At 36.6% G+C, this 14,772-nt stretch overlaps 1 protein-coding gene across 1 annotated transcript in view; it reads right to left on the bottom strand.

Moving 5' to 3' along the window:
* The window catches only part of RecQ4 (RecQ4 helicase), a 261,720-nt gene that overhangs the window by 24,311 nt on the left and 222,637 nt on the right, over positions 1–14,772 (bottom strand). Inside the window, exons 15-16 of the mRNA XM_090397875.1 lie at positions 14,127–14,295; positions 4,783–4,963 (exon numbers count right to left, since the gene is read on the bottom strand). Of these exons, the coding sequence (XP_090254001.1) occupies positions 4,783–4,963; positions 14,127–14,295 (350 nt within the window). The remainder of the gene's footprint in view (positions 1–4,782; positions 4,964–14,126; positions 14,296–14,772) is intronic.

The raw sequence follows: 14,772 nt of genomic DNA, 5'->3' as shown, positions 1-14,772 counted from the left end.
GCATCATCTGCAAACAACTGAATATCTCCATCCAAATCTTCGCCAATATCATTAATATACAAGTTAAATAGTAATGGCCCTAAAACAGATCCCTGAGGCACTCCACTAGTGACTTTCCTTTTCCTGGATATTGCACCCCCATACACAACTTGTTGATACCTATCAGATAGCCAGTCTCCAATCCAATGCACTAATCTAATATCCAACCCCATCTGCTCTAATTTGACTGTCAACTTATCATGAGGTACTCTATCAAAAGCTTTTGCAAAATCCAAGTATATTACTGTGTATCCTTCTCCTCTGTCCAAGGAAGCAGTCACTTTATTGTAATAAGTAAGTAGATTACTAAAACACGACCTCCCTTTAGCAAATCCATGCTGTCCATCAAAGATTATACCATTGTTGTCAACCCAACTCTGGATCCTAGTTCTCACAAGCTTCTCCAACAACTTAACCACAACACCTGACACACAGATAGGCCTATAGTTTGATGCTTGAGTTCAATCACCTCCTTTATGAAGTGGCACAATCTTGCCCTCCTTCCACTCTTTAGGGACTTGACTGAGTACAAGACTCGTATTAAAAAAATATGTCAAGGCAGGTGTCAACTCTCTGGCACATTCCTTCAGAATACACGGTGATATATTATCAAGTCCCACAGCCTTATTTACATCTAGTTTACTCAACTCCCCCAAACACCTCTTGCTCACTTACAGTCAGCCTCTCTTCCCCATCATCAACTGCTCTTAATCTCTCCATGAAGTCACATTCACAAGATTGAAAGATCTTTATGAACTGCTCATTAAGTATCTCCACCACACATTCTGCAACAGCTGTCTTTATACCATTTCCTCCAATCAATGTCATCCTTCCATAATCATTCTTTCTTTTGCTGGCTACATATCGAAAGAACTCCCTAGGATTCTTTTTAGCTTCATTAGCTCACTGCTGTTCATACCTCTCTTTAGCTACTCTCACCAACCAAGTCACCCTCCTTGCCTGGTCTTTGTAGACCTCATGAAATTGGTTACTTCCACTTCTCTTATGCTGCCTCCACAATGCCCTTTTTCTCTGTATTGCATGCTTAATCTCTTTATTCATCCATCTCACACCTACCATATTTAACCTTCTCAACCATGGTATACATTTAGACATTGCATCTACTAAATATTTTTTGAAAATCCCCCAAGCTGCATTGATCTCTTTTCCAGCTAACTCCTCATTCCATGCTACACCTGCAAGCTGTCTCCTGAGCTCTTCATAATCACCCCCCCCCTTGTAGTTCCACATATACCCTTTTTTCACAGGGGTCCTTGCACTGCTGGCAACCACCCAAGTAATCACCTCATGGTCACTTTCACCAATTGGGGGATGATTTGATACCTCATTGATAATTACATCCTCCGATGAGATGACCAAATCCAAGACCCTTAATCCTCTTGTGCCCTCTGTTACATACTGTCTGAGGTAGTTATCCCTCAAAAACTCAAGAAACTCATTTTCTTTACTTCCAGTTGTTATCTCTTCATTCCAGTCTATATTGCCATAATTAAAATCACCCATAATGATCACCCTTTTCTTATTTGACTATACATTTCACTATCACCACTACCACATTACCAGGTCTATAACAACATCCCACCAAGTATTTGATTCTATTCACCTCTATCTCACACCATACTGCCTCAAAACCACTGGCCCCATTTCGCTCTTGCATCTCTACCTTGTATGGACATAACTCTTTCTCTATCATCAATAGCACTCCCCCTCCCTTTTTACCCCTTCTATCCTCATGAAACACATCATACCTTTCCATCTATATTCCTGTCAGGATATCATCCTCATCTAACCATGTCTCACTTATTCCGACAATCTCTGGGTGCACAGACGCAATTAGTGCAACCATTTCATCCGCCTTGTTTCTTATACTTCTAGCATTGGTATACAAACACAACAACTCATTTCTGGATCTACAGCTAGTTCCACTGATACCACTCACTCGATGTGATCTCTCCATGCTGGACTGGGGCCATTTCCCTTTCTGCATCTTCATTTTAGAACCCTTTGCAATTCCATCAAATTCTGATATATGAACCATATCCAGACACACACACACCTCAAAGCTGTGACAGCTGCTTCTGAACAGAAGGAAGACTTGTGGAGTTTCCAAGAGAGAGAGAGAGACTGGTCATTGCAAAACACAATGACTATCACACATAATTCTGAACAATGCTTTAAGGATGGTCAACGCTTCAAATTCTGATCGCCCGCGCGCGCGTGTGTGTGTGTTGACAGTACCTGACATAACAAATGTTGCTTTGCTGGAGAACAACTGATTAAGCATGCTGCATTTTTCATGTTCAGCATTTCAAGCAATGTATGACAACCTTCACTCCAAAAATTATTATAACATTTCCTTATCAACAGTAGAGAAGGTTCACTTTCTGAAACTCTCAGCAAAAAGTATACTGCATAATTTTTCTGATTTTATTTCATGGAACAAAGTTCATGTTTTCAGTTTTTACAGATGCACTCCACCAGAACTGTATTTTTTCATAGCAGTAATGACAATGGTGGTTGATTCAATTCTGCACAATGGGAACAAAGAATGTGCACAAATTGATGAAGGACAAAAAGTCAACAAATTCCTTTGTTATTCTCAGGAGGCAATACCTCAAATGATGCTCTGACATTCTTTAAACCAGGAGGCAATTCACTCAGGTGCCAACATAATGCCCTTAGCAGAAGATGTGAGGTAGTTAAATATAGCCTTGTTTATTTTTAAACAAACCACAAGGATATCACTGACATGCCTGTATCATAACATATGTCTAGTAGAAATATCACTCAGGAGACGCTGTTAATACTGTTTGATAAAATACAGTAAAACCCCGTTTTTACGTTCCCGCAATTTACATCATTTTCCTTTGATCCCGTCTCAAGGCCTATTCTTACGATATATTGTTTCCCGCCATTAACAACTTGATGTGGACGTTATTTCCCGTGATTTGCGTTTTTTTCTCGGGTGACAATACTGATTTTCAAATCTTCTGTGGAAATCTGCGCATTTCTGTTCCCCGATAGCGTTGCTTTTGGCTGTAGTTTCGTTTCCGCCATCTCCGTGACCTGCACGCTTGCAGCAGTAATGTAGTGATGAGCGATACCGTGATTTTTCAATCACAGTACGAATTGATATTGCAGAATTTCTGCTACGTAATTTAGCATGTGAAAGTTGCTTTCAAGTTGCAGTGGTAGAGTATCCATGTTAGTAACGTGGAGAAAAAAGACAGAAAATGTATTTCAGTAGAAGAAAAGATGGCAATTCTGCGACGTGTAGATTGGCATGCCGGAACACGTGTGCATTTAACAAAAGATCTTGGACTCTCCGTGTCCACTTTGAACATGATAGTAAAAACAAATCAAGCATTGAACACAATGCAAAGCAATCTGGCACTATGCCAAAAAAAAAAAAAAAACGAAAAGCAAAAACAATCAGATATTTTTAAATAGATAAATGTAAGTAATTGTAAATTCATTTATTTTCAGTTATTAAATTTTGTAATCGAGTATGTAGATTCACATACTAGCAGTAAGTCATCTTTTAGCCTTTTTTTAATGTTTTTTTACATTTCCTGCTATTTACACTTTTTTCCCATCAGGCCCCTGAAAAGTGCAAAAAAATAGGTTTTACTGTAGTATGAAAGAGTTGCTGAGAAGAGACCCCTCCCACCAACACACACATAACACACCCAAACTATTAACTGTGAATGGTTCTTGCTCTTATCTAGAAAATTTTTGTTCAAGATTAATATAGTTCACTTTAGCAAAAATAGTCAATTAGCTTTTAAGGATCTGTTTTTCAGAACATGTAGGAGGTTATATCTATGCAATCATACCATAATCCCTGCTAGAAAAGTGAAACCATCAAAACAGATGACTTATGGCATTAGGAGTTCATAATATATATTGAGTCAAGTTTTCTGATGGTTGCAGAAAGACTTATCAACAAAGCATTCAAGAGTTATGGAATTACTGCTTTTTCTGCTCAAGAAGAAATTAATCACTTTCCACTTCCACATGTTAAAAGAATATCAGCACACATGGCTAGAATTCTCAAGAAGGTTAACATTCATGGAGCATATGGGTCTGTACTTTCTGCTTTGTTTTCTTCACCTAAAGACAAGCTTTCTCCATTAAATTTTCTAGGCATCTATCACAATCCTCCACTTAATATCATTTCATAATGACATCTGTGGCAGAAGCACAGTTCTTTAACAGGACTACTAATCAGATGAGGAATGAGTGAACAACAGCTTTGTCAAAATTAATTTTAAATTTGTTTTGGTCTGTTTAATTTCTTTTACAATATCAAAAGAACAATTACAGTTTTATCAACTTTTCGAATATTCACTTTCAAGTGGCATTTAATGGGTGATATTGCTGATAATGAGTGAGGGCAACTCAATCGATGGATCTGGGAAATGAACTTATGGAGCTCCGAGCGTAAAGCAGGAATTGTACTGAAGATGTCATCTCCCCTGGCAGCATGAAGCATAGAACACCTTCTTGTCCTGCTGGTTTTGAATCCACTTTTGTGATGGTTGATCCATTTAGAGGAACTTCCTACAGATAAGGATGCATACTGAGGATCCCCTCCTAACCTATAGTCAATTGGACTGTGGACTTAAGACATTTTAAACAGAAATTAATGTCTGACAGATATTAATATACTTTTTTTTTCTTTTAGGAAACTGAATACAATTACATAAAACTTTAACTTACTCTTTAAATGTTGAATAGACCCTTTCTAATTTTTTGAGCTCCTGCTGTTCTTGCTTTCTTACTCTTTCATAAAGAAAGGTTAATGCCTCATCCAATTCATCTTCTGTGACATCTCCACATGAAGACACATGAAAAGCCAGATCAGAAAATTCAACCAGAACTCCACTTTTACTTGCATGACCTTCAGTTAAGAAAAGCAGATTATGTGAGACAAATCACATTACTTAGTTTAATACAACCCAATTCTTCAAAAATTTTCTGATCAAATACAGCTGAAATTACTTAAACTATAATTAGTTTATTCATATACTTAAGAGGTCTTTTTAGGCTATAAACTGTATCTTACCATTGTAAATGTTGAATAGCCTTCTCAAAAGAAGTTAAATCTTATAACTGCTTTGGTTGCACTATGAAGATATCCATTTCCCAAGATGTGTTACTTGCTTGCTTTTTTTCATAATAGGATTCCACTACTCTGATGATTATTGCTTTGCTACCAGAAAATGAGTAAAAACTTTTTCCCCTTCAGCAGATCTGAAATTCACTATCAAATTCAAGCAATACTATAAGAAATAATTGGTGGCATTTCCAGCCAACACTTTGTGTTTCTTATGTAGATGTAGAAGTTTATCCAAGGAACATTTCAAAAGTTATGCACACTAAACGTTTGTGTTCTTGTTAACATTTATTTAATGAAATACGTGGAATCAATATATAACCTCCAATGTGGCTTATTACTGCTGTCTGATATCGACTGGCAAGTTCCAAGGGAGTGGAAAGAGGGGTAAGATAGTTCCATTACATAAAGGTGGCTCCAAGGCAGAAGCAGCAAATTACTTAATTTGTATAGGGCAGCATGGCTTTGTAAATGGTAGGTCCTGCCTCAGTAATTTATTCACATTTCATAATAGGGTGGTTTAACATTTGCATTTCACTTCTTGCAACCTTGCTTCATCTTTTTTTGTTCTTTACGTAAACCTCGTGAGACGTCATAAATGGTCAACTGCCACCATTTATTTATTTCTACTAGATCTTTCTACTAGATTTTTAAACTAAGGACAAAGCAGATATTGTTTTTATTTTCCACACTTAGGTTAAAGAAGGAAAATTACATAATGAATGGATTCTGCTCCTCAGGCAACCCATTCCATTCATTAACCACTCTCCAAGCAAAAAATCTAGTCCTCACACTCTTGCTAACCACACCCTTACCTGACTTCCAGGGGACACCGTGTTCTTCCCTCTCTAGCCAACTGCTGAAACATTTCCCCTGCATCAATCCTATAAGTAACTTAAATGTTTCTATCATATCCCACTCCCTTTTTTTTTTTTTGCTTATCAACCAACTTTTGAAATCCACAAAGCCTCAATCTATCCTCATAGGAAACATTCCACAGACTACCCACCATCTTGGTCACTTGTCTCTGGATCCTTTCCACCATTTACTCATCCCCAAGAAACCCAGGTGACCAGACCAAGTACAGCAATCCAGATGCAGTCATATCAAGGCTTTATAAAGAGGAATGAAAATTCCCTTATCTCTGTTTGTTAGTGTGTTCTTCAATAAGTAAATAATCCTGTAAGATTTCCAGGCTAAGGATTTAACTTCAACTCTCTATCTACTACTGCTATTACCCCCAAAATCCCTGGCTTCAATTTCCTGGCGTACAGTTTCCTAAATGTGGTACCCAGCTTGTAATCTTTTTATCCCCAAATCTACACTTTTCCACATTAAAGTGACATCTATTATGTTTTGCTTATACTGTCAGCCTATTTAAATCATCCAGCAAGCTCTCTACATCACCTTGATTAACTATCACCCTACCCAACTCTGAATATCTCCCTTCAAATTATTTTTTTTTTATCATTTATGTACAAATTAAACAGCAGTGGTTCAAGATGCCACTAGTAACCTGCTTTCTCATGGATTCTGCTCCTCCATATACTACTTTTTGGTATCTGTCCATCCGCCACCCTTTTATTTATATCACCAGTTTCATATCCATCACCTCATATCCATTTGAGGGAGGTGATGGCAGATTGCATACAGTCTGGAGAGTAAATCAAGTGGGAATTAAATGGATGAATATCATCATCAAGCTGAAGCTGCAAAAAATTAAACAATTGTGGAAGGAATTTAAGGAGAAAGGTGACCTGCAGGCACATGAACAGTACAAGGCACAGGCCAGAAGGGTAACTAGTATGGTAAGAAAGACAACAGCAGATTATGAAAGAAAGTTAGCAATGCAGGCTAAAGAGAATCCCAAACAGTTCTTTCGATATGTTGCAAGTAAAAGAAAGAATGTATATGGCAGGGAGTTGAATCAGAGGAATGTTGAATCAGTCGAAATAATAGAATTACTAAGTGAACACTTGGCAAGAATATATCATCCAGGTGGTGATATTGTAGGAATGAGAGAGCCAAAGGCCATACAGGAACTGAGGTAAATGAAATAGATGAGCATAGCATATTACAAAACCTTAATGTGAATACAGTAGGATTGGATGGTATACCAGCTCGAGATTTACATGAAGCAGCGAGGGAATTGTCAATGCCCGTGACCATATTGTTTAATCTAATCTAAGTCTCAGCTCTGGGTTAGTCCCGAGGGGTGGAAAGAGGGGGAAATAGTTCCATTGTATAAGGGAGGCTCCAAGACTGATGTCGCAAATTACTGACTGATCAGCATATCAGGAGTTGTTGTCAAAGTATTGGAGAAGTTGGTAAAGAGCAAAATACAGGAATAGATAGATAGATGGAAATGGGATACTGTAAGAGGGCAGCATGGTTTTATGAAGAGTAGGTCATGCCTCAGTAACTTGGTCAAGTTTTATAATACAGTGACAGCTGAGTTGGATAAAGGTAATGGGTTTGCAGTGATTCTACTGGACCTTGCTAAGGCCTTTGACAGGATACCACATGGAATTCTAATCAGTAAACTGCAGCATGTGGGGATGGATATAGGGTTGGTGAGATGGATAGGAGGGTGGTTGATGAAGACATATCAGAGTAGTTTATTCAGGAGTAGAGTCCAAGAGAAGGCCTGTGACTAGTGGCATGCCACAGAGTTCTGTTTTTGGACAACTGCTACTGTTTAATTTGTTCATTAATGATATAGGAAAGGATATCAGAGGAACTGTAAGTTATTTGCCGATGATGCAAAGCTGAGGAGAGAAACAGTTAATACAGATGATGTCAAAACTTTGCAGGATGATTTGGATAGATTGGCAGACTGGACAAAGGAGACTGGATGTCAGTTTAATGTGGCAAAGTGTAAGATTATGCATTTTGGGGTAAAAAGATTACCAGCTGTATACCACATTGGTGGAACTGTACTCCAGGAAATTGATGAAGCCAGAGACTTGGGAGTGTTAGTGGATAGGGAGTTAAAGTTTAGTGAGCACATAGCAAAAGTGGCTAAAGCAGATCATCAGATCACTTGGTTACTGAAGAATACTTTGAGAAGCAGAGACAAGAAGGTTACTGTTCCTATTTATCAAGCCTTGATAAGACCTCATCTTGACTACTGTGCATAGATCTGAGTGAAAGGGTTTCTTGGTGATGAGGAAGTGGAGAGGATCCAGAGGCAATTGACCAAGATGGTAGCAGGTCTATGGAATGAATCTTTTCAGAACAGGTTGAAGATTTGTGGGTTACAGCAACTAGTTGATAGACAGAAAAGGGATATGATTGAGACATACAAATTACTGAGGGGATTTTACAAGATTAATTCAGAGGAAATTTTTCAGAACAGATGTGGTGTTGGGAGAACTAGGGGCCATCCATGGAAAATGAGTAAGAGTGTAGTTAGCAAGGATGTGAGAACTAGGTTTTTTTTTCTTGGAGAGTAGTAGTGGAATAGGTTGCCAGAATCTGTTGTGGGTGACATGACTGTGAATGAATTCAAAGCAAAGTATGATAGATACTGTGCGCCCATAATAATGGTAATGGTAATAAAGTTCTATGTGGTATCCCTTTAAATGTGTTTACAAAATCAAGCAGTTTCACTGTGTAGCCATTCCCTTTATCCAACTCAGCTGTCACTCTATTATAAAAAGTTACTTTTTCCACCTCACCATAGTTAAAGATCGGTACTATCAACATAAGAAGCCTGAATGGCAAAGAAATGGAGTTAGCTGAGGAATTAGATAAGTACCAGATCGACATAATAGGGGTGACTGAAACAAAAAAGGACAAAAACTGGTGAGATCTTTCTGAGCAATAAATACAAAATGTTATATTGAATGGCAGGCAGTCTCAAGTAGAGTGATGTAGGCAAATATCAGAATGAGGAACTGGACAATGAGACTTATTTGTACCTATGGTCCCACAGAAGGTTCTACTAATGTAGAAGTGGAGAAATTTTTTGAGGCTTTAGAGAAAGCAACTGACACAATGAAAAGGGAAAAGTAGGTCCCTATTGGGGATCTAAATAGCAGAGTATAAAATGATTGTCAGACATACAAAAATATTTTGGGAAAATTTGGAGAAAAGAGCAAAGCTAATAATAATGGCAAATACCTGTTGGATTTCTGCTCAGGACATGGACTGGTTATTACTAACATCATATTCCAACATAAAAATGTGCACAAATTCACATGGAGAGAAGAGGCTAGGAATAAGAAAAGTCTCATTGACTATGTTATTGTTGATAGTGATGTTTTTTCCCTGGTGCAGGACACCAGAGTGTACAGAGGATTTGAAATTGGAAGTGATCACTATTTAGTCTTGAGCAGGATAAAATTGAATTTCATATTGAAAAGAATAACATGTAAGAAAGTTTTAAAGCGAATAAAAGTTGAGCAGCTCTCAGATGTGAACTGTAGACTAAAATACACAAAGATTATTGAAGAAAAAATGAAAGAGTTTGAGAACAGGAACCAAACCTTGGAGATTCAGTGGCAAGCCTTGAAGAAAACACTGACTGATTCAGCTAGAGAGGCATGTCGTGAAGTTGTCTGCAAGGATAGAAAAATTAGAACTCGATGGTGGATGGACACAGGAAGCTAAAGAGGCAGTGAAGGAAAAGAAGAAAGTATATCAAAAGTTCCTGGCAAATAAGTCAGCTTGTGCTCTTAGAGAATATAGAGACAAGTGTAAGAAAGCCAAACACTGTGTAAAACTAGCTAAATAAACGTCATGGGAAGACTTTGGTAAGAATATAGAAAATAAATATCAAGAAGGTAGCAAGATATTCTGTAGGTTGTTGAAGAAGCTTAGAACTGGAGGAAAGACTGTCATAAACAGAATTAGAGATGATAAAGGTGACATGAAAACTGAAGACAAAGATATTCTTGAAGTATGGAGTAATTACTTTGAAAAATTGCTAAATGGAACAAGCACAGTGGTAAAAAACACTCAACAGGCATACAGTCAGGAATACATATCCATATTTGAAGTAGAAAAAGCCATCAAAGGCTTGAAATGTGGAAAGGCAGCAGGAGTAGATGATATTCCACCAGAAATGCTCAAGTATGGAGGTATAAAAGTCTTACAGTGGATGTACTGCATAGTTCAGAAGCCCTGGCAGAGGGAAATTCCCGATGATTGGAGTAGAGCTCTCATAGTACTCATATATAAAAAGGGAAATAAAACCGAATGTGAGAATTACAGAATTATTTCTCTACTGAGTGTTCTTGGTAAGATTTATGCAAGTATACTTGAGAAATGGTTGAGAAGAATTGTGGAAGAAAAGCTTGATGAAGAACAAACTGGATTCAGTCCAAATAGAGGATGTCAGAATCAGATTTTCACTTTACGACAAATTGTTGAGAAATCATGGGAATATAACAAAGATCTGTATTTAAGTTTTGTAGATCAGGAAACGGCATATGACAAGGTGCCAAGAGAGAGAAGCTATTCAGTAAGCTACAGTTATATGGTGTCAATGGGGCATTATATCAAGCAATATTTAGTCTTTATTTGAGTTGTAAGTCAGCAGTTAGAATTGAAGGAAGTACAGGAAGGTGGTTTAATGTTAAATCTGGCGTGAGACAAGGATGTACATTATCCCCTCTGTTATTCATGACCTATATGGATCACATTATGAAGGAAAGTGGTATTAAACCTGATATCAAAATTGGAGATGTTAATGTCAGCTCTTTGCTTTATGCAGATGATGTTATACTTCTAAATAAATGCACTACAAGTCTGCAAGATTCCCTGACTAAATTGAGTAGCTGTTGGAATAGATATGGTATGAAGGTCAGCAATAACAAGACAAAGACAATGAAAATAGGCAGAAGCACTGAAAATATCAACTGAATGGAGAACCTGTGGAACAAGTAAAACATCTGAACAACTTAGGCACAATTTTTAGTGAAGATGGTAAATTAAAAATGGAAACAGATAACAGAATCAACAAAGTTGGTATGGTAAGAAGTCGACTGAATAAATTCATATGGAATAAGAGAGAAATTAGTCAGAACACTAAATTAGCTGTATACAAGACAATGTTCAAACCAGTTTTAACTTATGGATCTGAGAGCTGGATTAGAAGTAAAACACTTGATCAAAGACTAGAGGCTGCAGATAAGAAAGTCCTGAGAAAGATTAGGGGCATGAACAGATGGCATCAATGGCAATATCATATTAAAAACGAGGATATTAGGAAAGAACTTGACATTGTCAGCATCCAGCAGAGCTAATCTCAGGTGGTATGGTCACTTAAACAGCATGGGGAAGGAAATATTAGCAAAACAAGTGTTCTCTGCAAGGTTGGCAGGAAAACAACCCAGAGGAAGACCATGATATAGGTGAAGTGATACGGTAAAAAGTGCCTTACACGATAAAAATATAAAATCTGATAATGTTGGAGTCTTGACAAGTAACAGACTGATTTTGAAGAAAATTTTAGATAGGAAGTTAGTAAGGATGTAAATTTTTCATGTAGTACTATCATATCCTGTACACCTCTTGAGGGTATATGGCAGGAATTTGACGATGATGACAACTTTTCCCACCAATCTTGAGATATTAATTGGTTTATAATTTGCTGCCACAGACTAAGATCCTCATTCATGCAAAGGAATTATTCTGCCCTCCTTCCACTCTCTTAGGTCTTTACCAGAGCTGTGACTTAAATTAAACAGTGTAGTCAAAGGCATCACCAGCTTCCCCTGCACATCCTCTTAAAATCTCACAACGGTATTTGAATTCAGATTCTGTAATATCCTAAGTACAGTTACACCCTGAGTTACGTAAGTAATGCATTCTGTAAACCTTTATGTAACTCGAATTTTACATAAGTCGAATTGGTAAATTACATATATACAATAAAATGTTCAATGGCTACTCATACCACTGTCTTACATTAATTTTTTTGTCATTAATCAGATATTTTCCATTTTCAATTTTTTCATTTTTGGGGTGATTAAAAAAAATTCAATAAAAAAAAAAAAATCAATTTGCCGTGTCTGTATCTGCATTTGCTGCCTCACCCGTGATTTTGATGCTGTGCTGATTTGTACATTTCTTGAATCGTTTGAACCATCCAGCACTAGGTTTAAATGTACTCTCCACGTCCGTGATGCCGGCCTGCTCTTTTAAATCCTTATATAAGGACATAGCCTTCTCCCGGATAATCAGTAAACTTAATGGTATCTGCTTCTGTGTCAGATCATCGATCCAGTGAGACAACAATTTCTCCATCTCTGATATTGGGCCCAGCCTCTTCTTGACAGAAAAGGGATGTGATTGAGACATAGAAATTACTGAGGGGTTTTTACAAGATTAATTCAGTGGAAATTTTTCTCAAAACATTATAATTGTGCCCTTGAATGCTACTGCACCTTTCGTGCTTTCAACAATGCAAACTTTATCCTTCACTATTGTATTCACTGTCAAAATAGGTTGATTTATTTCATGAGCTATTGTTGATAGAATTTTCCTGCCTTCATACATATGAATTATTTTCAACTTTTCTTCTAAAGTAACTGCAAACCTTTTTGTTTTAGATTTATTACCAGAGCATTCGGTTTTGTGTTTGCATTCCATTTTAATGGTAAAAAAACAACGAAACTAGCAGTGATAACGAGTGACTGAGCTAACTGTGTGAGGCATCTTCTACTGGACTACAATAAGGCTGTCAAAGACGCACCTGCACAAAGCTACAAATGTGTTCATACGTGCTAGTAGATTTATTATGTAACTGTGAATTTACGTACGTTGCGTGTTATATAATTCGGGGTGTAACTGTTCCTCCAATTCATCAACTTCTGGGAGAAGTTTTATGGATTTCATACTTCTCCCAGAAGTATGAAATCCATAAAAAAAAGAGCACATGGGCAATGTGGAAAACAAGAGAGGAGAAAAGAATGGTCTAGTTGCACACATTCTCAGAGAACATCACAATTCAGACTGGCCATCTGTCTCCATGCCTTACTTAGAAGGAAAACACTTTTGCAAGAATATTCAAAGACTCTTCCAAGATAAATTGCTCACTCACATCACACATTAAACAAATATCAAGGAATGAAAAAAAATTTCCATGACCTTTTAAGAAATTTGAAGAAATTCAAAACCTCTGTTATGGAAGCAATCATCTACAAGTTTTAAACAACAGACTGCATATAACATGCCTAATGATAAGTATGATTGATTGACTGTGATTGTTCACTATCTTTCAATTTGTAAAGTAATGGCTGTGTGAAGCATTTAGATTTTTTTGTGTTTTCCTTGTAAATCTTGCTGAAGATGCTGCAGCCAAAAGACAGAAAAACATGCAGAAGAATTATTTAGTTTTTAAAAAAATCTACAAGTTAAACCCATTCTTATTAATTATGTACACGGCCAACATATGCACAAAACATATTTTTGAAATCTGAATAAAAAATGAATTATTTGCAATTTAATATGAGAGAGAAATAGAAAACTGCACTGTTATGCAAGCTGGGGTAAACATTAAACATTGTTTTATGCATTTAAACAGCCATTCAAATATGGATATTTCAAAGAAACTAAACACCTCTGAAACATAAAACTGATTTCAAATGCATTTGTTAATAATGAGAAAACAGGCAGAAAGTAGGGATTGGGTATTTTGTAGAGTTCATGTTGCCACCTGCATGAACTTATCTCTTAGTGGATGATCAGCAATAGTCAAAATAACTCAATAAAAGTATTGCATTTAGATATTCAAAGTAAATCAAGAAAATTCTGAGCTCTTATGCTGCTAGCTGATAAAATAAAAAAGGATTTTTGACTAAGTTTCAAGAAGTGAAATGAAATAAAAATAGAATTACAAGCTGTAGGATAATATATTTCCAATATATTTCTTTGAGTACTTTTACATATTTGACTTGCATATTAGGAGTTATTAGATTATACATCAACTAAAACATACCATTTATGCCATTTCTCTTCCACTCAAGGGATTTTAATCTCTTTTTCACTAGACCTGAGTCCCATCCCATATGAGAGGCAATATCAACAACAGGAAACTGAACAACTGCAAAGTTATGACATGTTCCTTTATCTCTTTCCATTGCCATTGCAGCAGCAAGTGGAGCACACTGAAAAGTGCATTATATTTTTAAAACAATCTTTATGAAATGCAAAATTTGAAAACTTACTCAAAAACATGCATAAGAAAGAAACACACTACAATTCTGAGAGTTTGGAACATATTGTAATTTAGTAATGAAAAAAATACATTTTGTGTATTACATCCTTGTTATAATGACTGAAATGACAAATAGTTTATTGGGCCCTGCCTGAATATCAGGTATCCCTCGATTAACGCGGTTAATTAATCACTCAATGTTACCGCGTATATCAAAATCTCGTTAATCAAATCTAATAATCAATGGTAAAAATTATAATTCGTCCATGATCAATTACTGTATTAAAAATTCATTTTATATGGTACTCTTTTAGGAAAGATAAAAAATGAATGCAAAGTAAATGTTTAATAAATACTTGTACCTACATTATTTACCGCAATTTTTTTTATCAAAAGAAGTTATCAAGAGTCGTTTGAACAGTTTTAG

The sequence above is a fragment of the Typopeltis vanoorti genome, chromosome 9, assembly GCF_054136105.1.
Source record: "Typopeltis vanoorti isolate ZY-2024b chromosome 9, IOZ_Tvanoo_1.0, whole genome shotgun sequence".
Taxonomy (NCBI): Eukaryota; Metazoa; Arthropoda; class Arachnida; order Uropygi; family Thelyphonidae; genus Typopeltis; species Typopeltis vanoorti.
This window is presented reverse-complemented; position numbering and strand designations above follow the sequence as displayed.